Source organism: Aythya marila, assembly GCF_965140915.1.
Source record: "Aythya marila genome assembly, chromosome: 2".
Taxonomy (NCBI): domain Eukaryota; kingdom Metazoa; phylum Chordata; class Aves; order Anseriformes; family Anatidae; genus Aythya; species Aythya marila.
In genome coordinates this window covers 131,161,787-131,180,442 of record NC_139043.1, presented here as the reverse complement: position 1 = coordinate 131,180,442, position 18,656 = coordinate 131,161,787, and the positions used below count along the sequence as shown (strand labels likewise).

At 38.1% G+C, this 18,656-nt stretch overlaps 1 protein-coding gene across 1 annotated transcript; it reads left to right on the top strand.

Annotated features, from left to right (window-relative positions):
* Nucleotides 1–844: 844 nt before the first annotated feature.
* CALB1 (calbindin 1) lies at nt 845–17,750 on the top strand. Its single transcript, XM_082753127.1, has 11 exons — nt 845–1,046; nt 1,341–1,417; nt 5,971–6,045; nt 10,794–10,877; nt 10,966–11,022; nt 13,761–13,838; nt 16,271–16,326; nt 16,411–16,450; nt 16,540–16,593; nt 16,726–16,797; nt 17,216–17,750. The coding sequence occupies exons 1-11, from the start codon at nt 965–967 to the stop codon at nt 17,327–17,329; spliced, it is 789 nt and encodes a 262-aa protein (XP_082609253.1). The 5' UTR covers nt 845–964; the 3' UTR covers nt 17,330–17,750.
* Nucleotides 17,751–18,656: the final 906 nt, after the last annotated feature.

Here is an 18,656-nt window from a genome sequence, read left to right as displayed (position 1 = left end):
GGCCATCACACCCTGCTAACTCAATGCAGCATGTGAGGAACATTGCAGAAAGGCAGTTTCTGAGCTTCAGAGTACCGAGGTCACACAGCCATCCTAATGGGGACCTGATCATTAGTATGGATACAACTCCATGTCACCCTGCGACAGAAGGAAGATCTTTGGCAAGCTGCTCTGCTCCCTCCCACCAACCCACAACTATAGGAGGGCAAGTCTTGGAAGATGGTCTACCCAAAGAAAAAAACTCTAGGCCAGTCAGAAGTGGCAGTGTCCCTCACCCCCCTGCACTGCAAAAGAGTGACCTTACTAGGGTGGTGTTTCATACTGTGCTGTTGGGATGAATTTACCCTCTAGGGCCATATATTTAAGTTTGATGACCCCGTTGCTGTGCTGTCTCGATACGGATATCTCAATACCCCGAGAAACTTCAGTTTATAGGGCTGCTCCACTTCAGAGATGAAGCCCATGCCGAGCTACCTGCAGACACAGTTTGGGGACGGATCACTCACGAATGGGGTGACCCCAGCACCTCGCACGGGACCATCCCACAGAGCTGACACCCAGCACCCTTCCCCAGCCGGGAACCCGACGGCTCAGCCGGCAGATCCACGACCACCGCTTCAGCATCAGGACCCCAAGATAACTTGGGGGGACCCGCCGGCCCCCAACCCTCCCTCCCCACGCCGAGGGGAGGGCGGCACCCTCCGGGGGGAGACCCCGGCCCCCCCTTCGCACGCAGGGCGGGCAGGGCAGAGCCGGGAGGAGTGGCCGGCCGGGGCGGCCCCAATAAATAGCCCTCGGCGGGGCGGCGGCGGGAGGAGCCGTCGGAGCCGCCGCTGTCGCCGCTGTCGCCGTCGCTATCGCCGTCGCGCCGGCCGCGGGCAGAGTCAGCACCGCGGACAGCGCCCCCTCCGCGCCCCCCTTCCGCGCCCCCTCCGCGCCCCCCTCCGCGCCCCCCTCCATCATCATGACGGCGGAGAGCCACCTGCAGGGCGTGGAGATCTCGGCCGCCCAGTTCTTCGAGATCTGGCACCACTACGACTCCGACGGTGACTCTCGTCCCTTCCCCGGGGCGGCAGGGGGGCGGCTGGAAGGGGGGCTGCGAGAGGGGAGGGGGACACAGCCTCTGGGGCGGGGGGGGTAAGACGGGGGGAGAGGAGAGATCCCCGCTCTGCCACCGCCGCCCCCAGCAGCTTTGGGGTCGGGGTTGGGGTTGGGGTCGGGCGAGGTGTGCCGGGAGCCCCCCGGAGGCAGCCCTCGGGCCGAGGAGTCTCTGCCGGCGCTGGAGAGCGGAGAGAGTTTGGAGGGAGCGGTGGCCGCAAGCGTAACTCTTTTTGTTGTAGGCAATGGGTACATGGATGGGAAGGAGCTACAAAACTTCATCCAGGAGCTGCAGCAGGCGAGGAAGAAGGCAGGCTTGGTAGGTTAACGTTTCCGTCTCCTCCGGGAAAGAAGAGTTTTCTTGAGCAAACTCCGGTGCCCCGATTCCTCCCCTGCCCTATGGCCATCACACGGTGCATGCAGGAGCCTTAGCAGGCAGAGGGAAGTAGGGCAGTTAGAAATCTGCAGGTTTAATATGAAATACATCGTCTGGTTTGGAGAGGGCAGGGTCCATCCATCTGGAGAGCAGGTCCCATTCACATCTCACCAGGCTACGAGATGATACGTCTAAAAGGGCTTTAAAAAGGTCAGCAAATGCGTGGACATTACCCTTTTGTCATGGATGGGACTTTATCCCATCACAACCCGAGCCAGTTATGTACTGATACTTAAAAAAAGAGATGGAGAGAGAAAAGAAAAACGAGCAAGCACTTCAAGTTAGTTGGACTCTGCTTTAATTTCGTGCTTAATGGGCAGCATGGGCTGAAATGCATTTCTGCCCCTTGCTGGTCAGTAAATAGATCTGCAGATGACTGCCAACCACTTCGTGCCCTTCACCAGAGTTGTACACCAGGAATACGAGTATCAAATCCTCATAGTTTAAATTGCTCACAGGTCCAGCAAAGTTTTTGACAATGTTGTCAATGCAATTCTCCACATGAGTTATTAATGTATTGATCGAAAATTTCCTCCAAACTATACTCTCTTGGGAAAAAGAAGGGGTGGGGGGAGAGAGGAGAGAAATAAATGATTCCGTATAAAGATCTGAATTAAAATAGAAGTAAAGCTTTTTAACAAGTTATTTACCTTTGAAATAATTAGTATCAATTTCATATATGTATAAATATATCAAATTTATTGTAGTCAATCTATGCAGAAATACTTCCGAAGTAACAGTAAAATTTTAATCTAACTGAATGACATGTCTGCATGGATGAAATAGGTTATTACTTCATATAAGTATACCTCCAGATCGAGCAATAGCTTTTTGGTAATTAACTTTGCTTTGAAGTTATATATTTTAGAAGTGACTGAAAAAAAAAAAAAAGTATGCCTCAGTTTATTCTGTGGAAATTTTTATCTTTTAGTAATTGTATGAGTGTAAACTTCACGGATCTGAAAATCTGTCTCCCAGCAATGCCTCTAATGTTACTGCAGTCTTGGTATCAGTTAATTCTTCTTATAGCCATTGGTGTAGACACTCATTTTCATGAGTGTTAATAACTTTAAACTAAAATTTCAAAGAACTTCACAAAAATAGTAAATGAATCTGGCTTCTTTTAGAAAGAAAAAATTGTATTTTTGAGTATTTTTTTTCACAGAGAAGGTTAAACACAACTTCAATATCTTTCAGGTAGTTCAGCAGAACAAATCTCTCTTTCACAATAGAGTGCAGGAAACTTAAGTATGTCCATTAGAAAGGAGATACTGAAGCCTGTATATATTTAGTATCAATGGTATTCTCAGTAGAAATCCTTATACAATTTTCAGAAGTTAAAAAAATGAATTAGAAGCTTCAGGGGAAAATATCAGTTGTTTCAAAATCAGATTCTTTTCTGGCTCCAAGGAAGTGTGCACCTTCTCTTAAAAAAAAAAAAAAAAAAAAAAAGCCTGCTCAAAGTAACACAGAAAAGCCTATCAGGATTATTCTTATCTGCTACGTTATTTATGCTGTCTTTTGCATAACCTCTGCCTGTATCTCACTTTTTTTTTTTTTAAATGCTCAGATGTTTAATTAAGTTTTTCTTTGCCATTTCTCTGAATCAGTTCTGTTTTTGGAACTTTCTTTTGAAAAGAGCAATTATATTGATCTGTAGAAACATCATATTTGGTACTTGGTTCATTGGCTCTCCTTTTGGTAGATGTTACATTGGATGCTGAAGTCTTTTTCTAGATTATGGATATATATGTCATCTTGGGTTTCAATCTAAGCTGATTCTTGGATTTGAAGGCTCATTTGCCAAACAAGCATCTCATTAGTTCGTGTCTTGTCTCATGGGATACTAATTCAGTAGCTTCAAATTTCTTTCCTTTTGCCAGAAGGGACACATTGAGAAACTAGTGTAGGTTATATGTCATTTCCTTGGCTGTCCTTCTTTTAACACCCCAAAGCTTCTTTGTCATCATTAACTTCTGCATTTCAGGTCACTCTCCTGCTCACTATTTTTGAAATATTCAATTATGCATTCTTCATAGCTGGATTTTACATCAGTCATGCCATATGCATTAAAGAATCACATTGATTCTGTCATTGAATAGGGTGGTTTAACATTTCCCAATATTCTTCCCAACTACAGAGCTGTTCTAATTATGTTCTAATTCTAATCCTTTTATTAATCCACTCGGTAAGCCTGTACTTTCATGGTTGCTTTTTCTCAGACGGAGCAGTAGCATGCAACCCGACTGATGTTAGCCCCATGACTGGAACTGCCTTTGCTCCAGAGGGTGCATGTGCACTCAGAAGTGTCAGGGCTTGGGCTTTCCTTTGGTCACACTATGTGTTTTCACTGTGGTAGACAGTGAATTGATCTGACATACTTTCAGACACTTTGAAAGAACTGCCTCTTTTTAAAGATAAAAGCTGTATAACTATAAATGCATAGCTTCCATTTGCTGTGCCCCACTTTTTATGCCTTATGTTCTCTACTTAGGTGTGCCCATTGCCAGAAGAAACTTCAGGGTGTTTTGACAAAGAGGTCAATAGAGAGGCAATCAGTATCTTAGACAAGTTTTTCCACATCTGTTACTTACTTTCTCTGCAAATGCAGATGATGACATTATTTCTCCAGAGAAATATGCGATTTAATAGGTGTTTATGAATGCAGTCGTGTAAGTGTTTCTGTAGTGCCATCTGTCCTTACATTTTTAAAATCATTCCAAAAAAGTTCCAAGTTCCACTTGGTTCGATAAGTGTCTCTTAAGTTTTAAGAGGGCAGATGAAGGTGTGAAGAACAAGTTTCTTAATTTCAAGCATTGCGCACTGCATCTGTATCAAGATTAGGACTGGACTTGATTAAATTTAAGCAAGTTTTTTTGACTGAAAACATTCATTTGAATAACATGACTTGAAAAATTCGTCAACAAGCTGAAGAGTAACTGAAGTGAACACAAAGTGGGTGAAAAAAACCTTTCTGGAGAACATACAAGAGGAAGAGCATCTTGTTTTGTTTAGCCTGTAAGCAACTGTGCCTCCTTCAACAGCTGGACACTGTCTGGCACTGTAGAAGTGCTGTGAGAAGGATTAGCAAAATATTTAACCAGGACTAATTAAAATCCAGGTGTCTAAATTCTCCATTCCAACTGCTAAGCAAACGTGCCCACTTTGGGATCATAAGATGAGAGGTGACATTGAACTGCATTGTATTAATAACGACATCTCTAATTAAAGCCCCGGCAAATTACTAACCTGCCATGGATGACTTTGACATAAATAGGATACTAGGCCATGATTGTATCAGCTATAAAGAACTGACATTTTAGGTAGCTTTTGTAGTTGAAATTTGGGACAAACTACAACTGAGTTTGTACAGCTGAGATTCCCTGTGTCTCCAGTGAGAGAATCACTTAGGTCCTATGTAATCAGATCTATTAGAGCAACTAAAGCTTTAATCTAAAGGCTGCTGTATCTTCATCTATAACTGTAGAATTGTCAATTATTTTAACACAGCTGTAGTCCTGATTCTTGCTGCATGGCTTAACTAGCTTAGACCAATAGAAAATGTAAAGAAAATTAGAAGTTTAATCAGTATTGAAGGTTGATGACAGCTTATAGAAAAGCAACGCATGTCCAGTTGAAGTGTAAGTACAAGTACCTTTGCCGTAGCCTAGGCAGAAGACAATCTCCGAGTACAAATGTATATCAAGAGACATAATTTATATAATGAACAGCTATGCTGGCTTTATTCTGTCAGATTTAAGGTACTGCTCAAAGCTTTCTCCCTCTCAAACCTGCTTTTCTACATTACAGCAGTGACATTTGGATACTGTTTTTATGATAAGTAAATACTACGCAGTGAAAAATGTGATAGCCTCATGAGTTTTTTTTAGGGCTAAAATAGCATCCATTGTTCAGGTAAAATCAACTCAAGGATGTATAAAGACTATATTGGTGTTCAGATGTATTATACTGAAATGTTCCTTATTTTGAAGGATGTTGCACTGCCTTGAAGTTTGTCATTTAAAAGTGAAAACATAGAAAATTGACTAATAATTACCAATGAACTTCACTGTTATCCCCTTAAACAACAGAGCTGTTATACACATCTTCCAACATGTCTTCTTTTTTCATTCTGTAAACTAAAATAGGAGTATTTAGATCCAAGTATTTAGATGCCAATTGTTCTCGTTGACTATAATATAATCCTCTGGGAAGTAAAATTTATCACAGTGACATTATTCATCATAAAAAATTTACTCAATTTTATAACAACTTGAGTAATAAGTGTGAATAAGTGTGATATAAGAGTAATACAGTAAGTGCAAATACTTTGTTAAGTGTAGTAAATTATTTGGTGACTAAGAGAATGCTCCAAGTAGTTTGTGTATGTTTCTCTGTATTTTATAAATGATAATTCTCACATTATAACTTCACAGGATTTAACACCTGAAATGAAAGCTTTTGTGGACCAATATGGCAAAGCTACTGATGGAAAAATAGGAATAGTTGAGGTAAGATAATCACTTTATAACAGATGATTAACACGTTTATTTGTAGAAAATACATTTAGCACAGAACAATATGAACATATTATGTAAATAGTTTGGATTTTTAGTAACACAGAAAATTCTTTCTCTGTCTTAGAATCCTTAGCATTTTTTTCACTAATGACTTTTTTTTCTTACCAAAAAGTAAAGTGCTCCTTACCCTTCTCCAGATAATTTCAGTAAACTTCATTTAGCTTTGCATGCTTTATTCAGTACAAATAAGCATCAACAGCAATTTAGATTTCCTGTGAAGCAGCTAACAGCTCCATTTTAGAAATTGAAATTGCGAAAAGTAAATATGATTTATTTCTATGTATGATACTGAACTAATGCTCTGTCACCACTCCTATAATTAGGGCAACACACAAGTGAATGTAACTAGGCAGTCGCTATATGTAGCTTATTCTAAAACAGACATATATGGTAAAATAGCACGTTAATCATGTTAAATTTAATCAAAATTTTAACAGTAGTTGTGATCCAGACCTTTCTTGAACTTGAAAAAAAATTTTAGGGAGAAAATTCCCGTTTCTTCCTCCCACTTTCTAAAGAGAACAGATATGCAGTCAGCCAAACTGTTCTACACTTACAGGCTCTCAATAACTGTATACATGTAATTTAGACAACTATCTAGGAAGCAGGGAACCATTGTGTTTCCTCTTGCTTTCATTGTCCAGTGCTGCAAATCAAAAAGGAGAATTTGTTGGGTTACAGCTTGAGAAGTCACTATGTCAAGCCTAAACCTACAACTCATTTATGTCACACGGAGTGCTTTGAGACTGAGGCTTTATTATTAAATGCTATTATTAAATGCTTTTTTATTATTATTTTTTATTTTTTATATTTTCTGATACTAAGAAATTTGACCTAGAGAGCTAATTAAGAAACAGCTAGATACAAGCCACGTCTGCAAAATTTCTACAGTGACCAACTCTGGGTCAGTAGCTATTTTTAAAATAGAGGACTGAATAGAATCTGTAAAAGTCAATAGGATGTATCACTGCTGATATAATAGATCACTTCAGGATATCTTTTGCCCTCTGTCATGTGTCTGAATTGCAAATACTTGTTTAAATGCGTATCTATTTATGACTAAACTATGGAAATATGAAAAGTTTCTTTCACTTACAGCTATAATCTATTTTAAAATTGCATCTTTTGACAATATTAGCATTGATCAAGTACTTTTGCATCTGAAAAGAATGTGTGTTAATTTGTACTAACAAATTGTTTGCACTAACAAATGCTTATTCATTTGCTGTTGAATAATCCTGTTTAATTTAGTATTTCTGAATACATGTAATAGAAGCATTACATGCTAGAAGAATGTGTAGAGACTTTGCAAAAGCAAAAGACTGTGGTTCTTTGCTTAGGGAAGATAACCAAGAGTTTTGCCTTTCAAGTTCTATTTCTGATTGTACTATTGACTTAATGGGTAAAGGTGATCAAATCCCACAAGGCCTAATACTGTAAGGTGCTTACCACCTCCAGTGAACTGCCAGCCATGTTCAGCATCCACTGAAGCCACTGAATATTGACAGCTCTCAGTTCAGTGACTGAAGGGACTTTTTCCCTTAATATAGCAGCTTCCTAACCCAAAGGCTATATTTTTTTTCACTGACATCAGCAAGAAGCTTGATTTGGAAAATGCTGATGGGACTCAGACTATGTTGTACGTGCAGTATGGTGCTAAAGTTGCTATTTGGACTTGATTCTCCTTCCTTGTAAATAAAAACGTCCACTAATTTCAGATTGCTCCCATTTGCATTGTACAGCAAACACTTCTTCTGAAAAAAGTATATGAATGCTGTTTAAAAAAAAATTACATAAATGCATTCAGCCTTCCAGTCATCATAATGAATACCCCAGCAACTGAAGGAAAATGTTCTAGCAGATAATGAATGTTCAAGGAGAGGTTTGTTGAGCTAAGATATAGAGGAGGCCTGGGTGGCTTCACAGAGGAAGGAGTGGATTTTCAGCTTTGTGCTCAGATTAAGCGTCAATTCTGTCTTCAGAAGCACACTGTACTTAGCCCACTGGTTTTTATCCAGTGCCTACAAGCTAAGTGCAGAGCCTGACCTGTCCACTACCTTGCCATTTTGTAAGAGACCTTTCGTTCACCTTTTGTACTCATTCAGGCCAATGCTTGCACTAAAATGTGAAGGTGGAACCTGGGGGTTTGAAACTCAGGACTGCAGTAATTCCACATTGACATTATTTGACACTTCCACCATAAAAATAGCTACTTATTAGCCTAAAATATTATTTTTACTTCTGTTCTCTATTATAAGATTTTGAGAAGCAAATTCACTGAGTTATATGAAAGGTATCTTAATGATCAACAAAATTTATTTAGAGAATGACTTCTAGATAATAGCTCTGTTATTGTTTTGATATCTGAGAATATTTTTTCTGCTATGTATCCTATAAAGATCTACATCAGCTTGTAGCTGAGTATTATTACTATTACTTATGATAAAGAAATAGCTGATGTTCTCCATAAAAGCAGCAGAGTGCACAGAAGCACCCCCAAAACTGCCTCTGTTGCCACGCATAAGAACTCGTGGCAGTCTGCACTCTTACTGAAAGACACTCACAGGGTCCCAGCATGCCCATCCTCACGAAGAAGTCTTCATCAGAAACAGCATCGGGTTCCCATCTTTCCTTTCCATAGCAGGGAATGGGAAATTCCCTATCCCTTAGTACTGCACAGGTTTCAATGAAAAGCAATTTAATGCTATTTGATGCTAGGACAACTGGACTTTTCCTTAGCTATATTGTTCATATGATACTAAAGGGTTTGAAAGAAGGAAAACAGAAAAGACTTATTTTTGGCAGAAGTCTGAGCTAATATTGAATACTGAGCTACTACGTCTTTGTAATGCAAAAGCCTGTGCTTTTCTCTGTGTGACACCTACAAAGGGCAGGAGGTATAGTTTAAAATAATTTTCTTCCACAGGTAATATATTCTGTGCCTCATATCCAGTTAGGTACTGCTAGTAAGCTGTTAATGATGCTTTGGAAAGTTCTTGTTTTGCATTTAGCACCCTTGCAAAATTCACCAGATTTAGCTATAGCTGTCCCCCTAACTAGGACTTCCAGTTTCCACACATGTAGACTCTTTTTCATTGTCATAATCAGTCCCTTCCCTCAACTTTTTTTTTTATAATCAGTCCTTCTATCCAATGTTTACTGTTCAGTAGCAATGCTGATTTACTCCAAAAGTCAAAGCCCCCTCCCATGGGAGAAATAAAGAAAAGTTTTCATAAATCAGTACAAAGTTGCACGCATTTAGCTGTTGCGTATATACAAATGTGCACTTACCCATTTATGTATATGCCATTTATAATGGGGTAGATTTCAAAGGCTGCTGACAAAAAACACATTGTTTAAGTTGATTAGGTTTGGTTTTCAGCCATTTAGCAAAAGCACTCAGAACGCGGTGATGTGCTTGGCAGTCTGTAATCAACGGCTCCATTTCTGTAAGGAGAGTACTCTGACGCATGTTTGCAGTTGCACCAGCACTTAACGCATATCACTCATTTCTTGCACAGATAATTTTAGAGAAACTAGAGATCCGTTTCCATCAACTTGTGCCTATAGAGGGAGAGGGAGAGCTGAAGTCACCTACAGTGCAACGAGAATCAAATTAAAAAATAAAAAAATCAAGCAATTAGACAATAGTACGGAAGAAGGCAATAGCAGAACAAGGGATTTTAGGATGTGAAATGAATGCACAGAAACAAAAAATTTGAATACAAATTTTAAGATGGGGCTACAGGAAGTCTGCAGATGTCATTTTTCATAAAAGAATGCAGCGAAGAAATCCTGCTTTCTCCATTTTCTCTTCCTAGTAAGCACAGCTGGTCTATTCTTCAAGTAAAAAGTTTTCTCTAATCAAAACATATTTCATACATTTTGAGCACAGAAAAAAAAATATTAGGCTTTTGTTAAAAACAAATCATGATTTTACATGAAATTATATAGCATACTCTCCATCTTCTACATTTGTCACTTGCCAAAATTGAGTTATAGTAAATGAACATTTTCAAAAATCAGTACAATAATGTCTGATTTTAAAAAAGCCTTTTGTAGAGCATAGGCATTGGAAGAACCACCCCTGATTTTGCAGGGCTAAAAGCCCTTTTGATTCCCTTATGGTATTTATAGCTCTTCTTGAACACATCTCTGCCTGACAAATGATCGCCAGTTGCCATCTCCTTACCCTACCCACTTTCTTTTTCCCTCCTGTTTTGTTTTTTTTTTTTTTTCCAATTTATTTTTCTGCTTTCCTTACACGTTCTTCATGTCAGTGCTCCCATCTCCTTCTTCTCTTACTCAGTACCTGTTAGTAGTCTTTCTTCCTCACTTTCTTATTCATGGTCCTCCACACTCATCCATGCTTCCTTCATGTTGATTCCAAGGTTTTCACCAGATTCTTTGCATAGGTAATTTTTTTCCCTCTTCCCCTAGCTGACCCTTCAGTAAACTATTTCACTGTCTTCTCTCAGACCTCACTTCTGTTTGACCTCGATGAATATGGCAAAACCAGATGCATTTTCCAAATGTTTTGTCTAACAATGACGCTTCCAGTGGGGCCACAATGGGGCAGTGGGATCATGAAAAATTTCTTGCTTCTTTTGAAGCTTTCATACTCTTAGGCTCGGCTGGGCTAACAATCAAAATTTAATCTTTTTAAAAATCTGTTACAGCTTGCTCAGATATTACCGACGGAGGAGAATTTCCTGTTGTTCTTCAGGTGCCAGCAGCTAAAGTCAAGTGAAGACTTCATGCAGGTACAGTGTGAAAAGTTTCCTTTTGTAAAATCACCCAAGACCTGATTGCCATAAATACATCGTCAAATCATCTGTGTTCTGATTGCAGACATGGAGAAAATATGACAGTGACCACAGTGGCTTCATTGATTCTGAGGAACTTAAGGTAAGCTGATACCTATGAGTGTGCACAAAATGAGAGCAGGCATTGGATTACAGGCACGGGATCTTTTTCTTCAGACACCCGCTGGTGTATGTATTTGCATTTCAGACACGACTGAAAGGCAATATGATTAGCTGATGTTTGTATCACCAGTGAATTATTTTAAGTGCAACTCTAATCTGATAAACGTTTCTAAAAACATAGTTTAATTTGGATTGATGTCTGTCTCAAGCGACTGCGAATAGCAGGTACTCTAGTTTAGAAGTAAGAAAGGTGATTTCTGCCAAGGGAAACCAGATAGGCCTGTGAAAGCTATGTTGTTCTTTTTGTTTGTTTGTTTTGGTTGGTTGGTTTGTTTTTTAGGGTGGAGGGTTAGCTATGTGGTTTTTCTTTTTCCCCTAAGGGCATTATGACCACTAATCACTATGCTACTGGGCATAGTAGGCTCTCTCGAGTATCACGTAATCCATACAGTTTCCACTGTAATGCTGTTAGGCTAACACAGCTAGACTTATGCGGCCCTGCTTAGATAACTTGGTGGGAATTTGGACTCAATTTTAGTATGTGCAAAAAGATGTTCAGAGAGAACCTCCCGTGTTCCAGTTTGTGCCCATTGCCTCTTGTCCTCAGCACCACTGCAAAGATCATAGCTCTGTCCTAATTGCACCTTCCCTTCAGGTATTTATAGACGTTGGTAAGATCCCCCCGGAGCCTTCTCTTCTCCAGGCTGAACAGTCCCAACACTCTCAGCATCTCCTCATAGGAGAAATGCTCACTTATGGCAGAGTCTGAGCAGAAAGAGGCCATTTTCTACAGTTCAATTGCTGTAGCTTAAATTCAGAGGAGTCAAAACACTTCATAGCAAGAGAAAGACCTAGGAGTGTTTATCCATTTTACCTGGAATATTTTGCCCTTATGTGGTATTCTAAAGAAGAGCTACATAAACTTTTATTAACCAGGAGGTCCAACCACCTGAAATCCTTACAGCTCTTCTCTTAAGAACAGGACTCCAAATGATAAGATTCAGTTTATTCCTTTTTCCTTCCTCTTTGAGTTTGGTACCTGTATGACATTTGCCAAGGGTCCCTATTTGATTTATCCCTCAGACAGATGAGCCCATTCTTTGGCTGCCTGCTTGCAGCAGGTCGATGTGTCTGAAGCTGTTAGGAGCAGGAGGAGGCCAGGCACACAGCACCCGAGAGCTCTCCAGCTGTTAGACGGTTCCTTAAGAACTGTCACCACTGCTATAATTTCAATTAGACTTGAAAAGACAGGGCTGATTGAGAACCAGCTGAAGAATTAAGAAATTTTAACTGGTCATAATGGTCCCACTCTCTCGTGCTGTGAGATTTTGTTTGGCTCAGAGAAACAGGACATTGAAAAACTCTGAAAGGAAGACATAAATGTCCAGTTGTATTTTTAGGAATGGTAGACATTTTTTGACAAGCCCAAACATTTTAAGTATTTTCTATGTAAGGAGTACACCCACCTATAACTTCCTAAGAGAAATTTAAGCTGGAAATGAGCAAAACTTTTCAGCAACAATCATGGCAGTGGAATGGAGCAGACAGACCCCCCATCGCTGCATGTATTTAGGAATGGTTTGAAAATAGCTCAGATCAGACAATGATGTTGGACATTCAGATATCAATGATCCTGCCTTGAGACATGGAGATGGACTGGATAGCCTTTCAACATCCTTCCCAGTCCTATTTTCTGTCAACGCACAAAAGATTAAACATTTCTCCATAAAGTCCATTTACAACATTTCGATCATACTCTTTGTGTAGAACCTAATAGGAGGGCCTTTCAGCACAGAGGGGGCCAGACTGAAAGAGCTATGCTAATAAGTAATATGGCTATTAACATGGCTGCATTCAAATTCAGGGATGAATACACATATTCAAATTGATTTTCTTATGAATTACCCTATTTTCTGTCTTGAAATGTGACCCAAACTTCCACAGAGATAATGGTACTCCAACTAATGATAGTAATTAGTACTTCATTGAGCACTGACAGACATATGGACATTTCAGATCTTGTAATAACCTTGGCAAATAAAGTGATATCCTTCTTTTTAATGTTACTAGTACAGCAGTTTAAACCACTGCATAGAGAGAAATAATCTTATTTGTTAAAGTGAAAATGTCTGGTGTTTAAAATGCCTGGTTAAAAAGTCATGGGATACCATGTCAGGTTCTTGTTCTAAAAAATAATAAATCTGATGAATCTGGCCGCACACATTTAAAGAATAAGGTAGGAAGGAGGAATATAGATTTACATGTTCATTTCTGGCATCAGGTGCTGCCATAGGCAAGGAGAAAACCTGATTAATCATTGATCTTTTCTGTAAAATCATTCCTACGTTGCAAGAAGTAATTAGACATCCAAATTTTCCGAGCAGTTTCAAGGTTAATTAGTTTAATTTACTGATAAAGCTGATTAGAAAGCCAAACTATTTTTTCCAAATTCACAATACAACAAACGGCATACAATGTATAATGTTTTATGAGTCACTTTTTCCAGATAAAACTGCAGTATACTGGAACTGATCAAAAGAAATTTTTATGGACCTAACTGTTAATTAATGCTTCTTTTCGTACTTATTTTGAACCTCAGCAGTAAATATTAAAGTGGGAGTAAAATAGTATTTCCCATTACCTTAATCTGAAATTAACAAGACAAGCATTTTATACAGTATTAAAAATTCACATATTGCTCTCTATTTATTTTAACAGAGCTTCTTGAAAGATTTGTTACAGAAAGCAAATAAGCAGATTGAAGACTCAAAGCTAACAGAATACACAGAAATAATGGTAAGATTATTTACAGGCATATTTCATCAAGATTGGTTTAATCCAAATTGTGTTTATCTTCAGCCACTGGAAGGTTCCAAATGATATGGAGCCCCACCAGGTCCTAATGAGGCCAGATGTGTCACTGCAACACAGGCATGAATCATGGCATCAAGCTCTGCCAGTACTCCTCCAGCCATAGTACTCTGATGCGTAGAGCTTTCAGTAAAACGCTCAGGAATTCTGAATCTTCTTGGCGTTTATATAATATCAAATCAAGTCATAGCATAATGCAAATAATTGCTTTCCCAGGCCATCAGGTGTAAAACTAAAGTCTTCAGAGTTCACAGGAGAAAAATTTTGCCTGTCATAAGATTAATTATGTTGTTATGCTTAGATCAAATTAATTTGAGGCTTCCTCTTATATTTTCCTTTCTAGCTGTGCTGTAGTGTCTGTCTCTTGTTCTAACAGCGATCAGTGCACGGTGGTTTCTTAACAGATTTACAAGCACCTCACTCTTTTTGTTTCCTTCACGTAATTACAAAAGAAGAAATTAATGCTTTAGATGAACACTAGAACAAAACTGTCACTTTTCTGGCCTTAAATCAGCTTGTCATTGGGGCATTCTTTCCATGTCACCACTATGGTGCTCCATGGTAGAGACCACTATGGTTTCTGAATGGATGTTTCAAAAAGAAAAAAAAAAAATCAGAATTCTTGTCTTCAGGAAATGTATAACACTATGTTTGTGTTTTCCCAGTTTGGATTCATCCTAAAATATTACTAGCAATCAAAAACATGTTAGGTAAACACACAAGCCCTCAAACTGGACCAAAGCCTAAGAATGATTGATCAAAACTTGTGCCTTTTCTGACAGAAATCTGCTTGTTTGTTGTACCAATACAAGCCATTTACCTGCAATTATTCCCTGGTGAAGGCAACACATGCATCCTGTTTGTTTAGGGAGGTTTTGGACCTTCATCTTAAAGTGTCCTCTCAGTTTTGGTCTCTGCAGAGAGTCACATTGACAAAGAATTAGCAGCAAAGTAACAGTAAAGAAATTATAAAATCAACTCTCCCATAATCTCCCCAGAAACTAGAAGAGAAGACTGATGGAAAACATACAGCACGGAGCAGCTGCAGGCAGGCACAGCATGACACTAACAACCCATCAAAATATGTTGACTTTACAGCTCCTACTGCGTACCTCCTCCAAATGTAAATCTCCTTTCATGTGGAATGCGTATAAGGCAGATGCTTCTATACAAGGAAAGCAGGTGTTAAAAGGAGCCAGAGTGTTACATAGATTGTTTATAGAATCAGCACCTTTTCTGGTCTCCATTGCCATTTTTTGGTGAATTACCAAAGTGAAATTGGGTATTTTTTTCAATGGAATTGTTTCTGTATTTAAAAGGATGTACACTTACCTCAATGAAAGACTCCACTTTTCCTCTTCTCTAAAAATTACATCTAAAATTACTGTGATTGAAAGTGGGATGGAGTGTGGGTGGTAGTGTTTTCAGTACAATGCCTAAAAATGCTTTGTACAGTTTGCTGCTTTTGTGACTCTTTTATACAGCAAAGGCAAAATAATATTTGAAGGTAGAAAAATGGAACTATATAGACATAAAAATCGGCAGAGACATAAAAATTAATCCTATGCAGCATAAATATCTCTAGGTACTTCCATGTGTGCTGTTTGTGCCCCTCAATCCTTTCAAGGGCTGAATGGAAAGCACTTTAATACAGTAGGATGATTAAAAATGATTAGAAATAGTATTCACTTATTTTGTCAAATTACATCAATATATTTATTCTTATAAATTAGTTATAATTACTTGGAGATATTTAATTTCCCGTTTTAATACTATCAAAAAAATGTCTTGGTTGGCTAGAGCACCTCTTTAGGCTTTTCTTAAAATATATCACAGAAACAGAATGTGATCTTTACTTACATATTTAGACCTAGCAGCCAATTGAATAAAACATCTATTATTTCCTAAGGAAGTGAATGCCTCGAATTCTATTGAACTTTACCTGAATGTTGTTCCACTTTAATGAATAGAGAATAATGATGCTATTGTTAGATATGAAGCCAAAAGTAAAATGTTATCATGTCAACACTTCTCTCCCTTATAAATAATCACATGCACTTTTCTTGCATGGGACAATCATCACTGTAGGCAGGTTAAGACCTGTCTTAGAGTAGGTTAATCAGAATTGTTCATCTCATTTCTTACCAGGCTTTTGCAGTAGAATTAATTACTATAAATTACTTCTTCAGCACTTTAAATAAATGTATTACGCTGTAAATGTGACAGTTTGAAACCTGGAGCCATCATTTCAGTTTTAAGCTAAGCATAAATTTCAGTGAAATTGTTTTCCAAAGAAGCATTTTCTTTATCATGGTGATTAATTGTGATTAGTAATGTAAAAATATATATTCTTTCAGCTCAGGATGTTTGATGCAAACAACGATGGAAAGCTGGAGCTTACTGAACTGGCCAGGTATGCCTTCTGTCTCTTTTCATAAAAAATACCATACTAATTGATGTAAATATGCTGAATTTGTTTTGTTCTTTGTATCCAAAGGCTACTCCCAGTACAGGAAAATTTTCTTATTAAATTTCAGGTATGAATATTTATCATCTTAAGGTTACATTGTTACCATCACACATAATAGGTTCATTAATGATCTTTTTTTTTCCTCTTGGTGTTTAGGGTGTCAAAATGTGTGCAAAAGAGTTCAATAAAGCCTTTGAGATGTATGATCAAGTAAGTCCTGAAAAAACCTTCTTAGTAATTTATTAGATTGAGGGCACTTCTTTTCTGAAGTTGTTGAAAACTAGCTGTAACTTCGAGAGAAAAAAATAAATGCTCAAAATTCTCTTTAATATTATTTTTCAGGATGGGAACGGATACATAGATGAGAATGAACTTGATGCACTGCTGAAGGATCTCTGTGAAAAGAACAAAAAGGTAATCCTAGAGGGCTTTTTTTCCCCTTAGAGATTAGATTTAATTTGGATTTTAAGGACACTTTAATCCACCCAATTAAGATAAATATAGAACTTCTAAGTCATAATTCCTGAAGTCAAAGCACAACTAAAAATCTTGGCAGAAGTCATAGCAGTGTAAAGCCTTAACTAAGGGAGTTGCGATTACACAGCAACACTATCAAAAGCTTGTTTCTGAGACATCAGCTATCAGCAATCTAACATATGCCTATAACATGGATCATGTACAAATATATAACAACATTTTCAATGTGTTACTGTTGGACAGGCTGAGAACACCCTTTTTTTTTTTTTTCCACCTTATTTTCTGCCATTGGCAGCAAACTTGTTCATGCTGACAACTAAACAGGATTATAAAGCATTATCTGTTCTTTAAATAGGAATTAGACATTAACAACCTTGCGACATACAAGAAAAGCATCATGGCCTTGTCTGATGGAGGAAAGCTGTACCGAGCAGAACTGGCTCTCATTCTCTGCGCTGAGGAAAATTAGAACTCTTCTCTCATGTCCACTTAACTAGTGATGTACTCTATCTACACAATAACTGTGCACTATAAGGGAGTAGGCTGTATTTTTAAACTGCATATAGAAAATTAGCCAGGATGTGTGGCACATTCCTTTGAGTTTGTTTCTATACTGTTTGTAATGTACAGTTTTTGTAACAATAAGATTGATAAAGAGAATGTCTATGTTTGGGCCAGTCTGTATATTCAAAAGAAACTAAAATATGTTGGCTTTTTTTTTTTTTTTTTGGCTTTCATAAACACAGCTGGAAAAAACTATATATATACCTGCTGACATTTTGTGGTCATCATATCCTTTGACACTTGCAACATTTTTCCTTGTTGATCCACATAACATAAAGGTCTCTCTCCCAATTACAACTTTTTTTTTTTTTTTTGTATGATACAAATTCAGACAAAACATTATTTATGTCTGAAATAGAAAAGAGAAGTTAGCGTGTCTGATGTCCAAAAGTTACCAAGGCATCAAGGAATATTTTCAGTTGTCAGACTACCCACTTACAGGTCTGTGCTCTCTGCAGTTTTTGGATTACTCTTCTCATAATGAACTGATAGCATATAGGTGAAGCATTTATCTCCTTGCAGTAGTTGACAAAAATACAGTGTTCTCAATTTAGCTGTTTAACTTTACTGAATTTAAACATAGGCACTTCAGAAACAAATGCCTTTAATCTGTTTTGGAATCCTGGCTAAATGACAGGTAGCATAGTTAATACACAGATTAACATATAAGTGTACCTTTCATGACTATTGCTGTGTCAGAGAATATGACAATCCATTTTCTAAACTATTTTCACATTTTGCAGGTTATAATTATTCTAGTAAATTGCTGTTTTTACATCATATTCTGTGTAATCTGTAATTAAATTTAATATCCTAAGACTGTTGTTGTCTAGTACGTCTATCATGTCTATCTCATGGATTCTTTTTTCTGTACCATGTAAAGGACAAAACAACTATTTTGAAAAATTGTGCCTCCTTAGATTACATTGGATTACTAATCTGTAATAATAGTATTAAAATTTAACACTAAAATAAACAAAAGATCTAGTAAATATTTTATACCAATTTAGTAATTTGGTTTACATGTTAAGCTCTGCTTTTTACTAGTCTAGAGATTTTTTTTTTTTTAAGTGAGAACTATATAGAAACAGCTCTTCTTCTGTCTCCCACCCCCCCCACATTTTTGTTTGTTTGTTTGTTTTTTGGACTAGCTCTTCTTTTACTTTACACCAGTTTCATGCCAGCACAACTCCATGAACATCCAGGTCATCACTCCAAGTATCTTCTTGTAT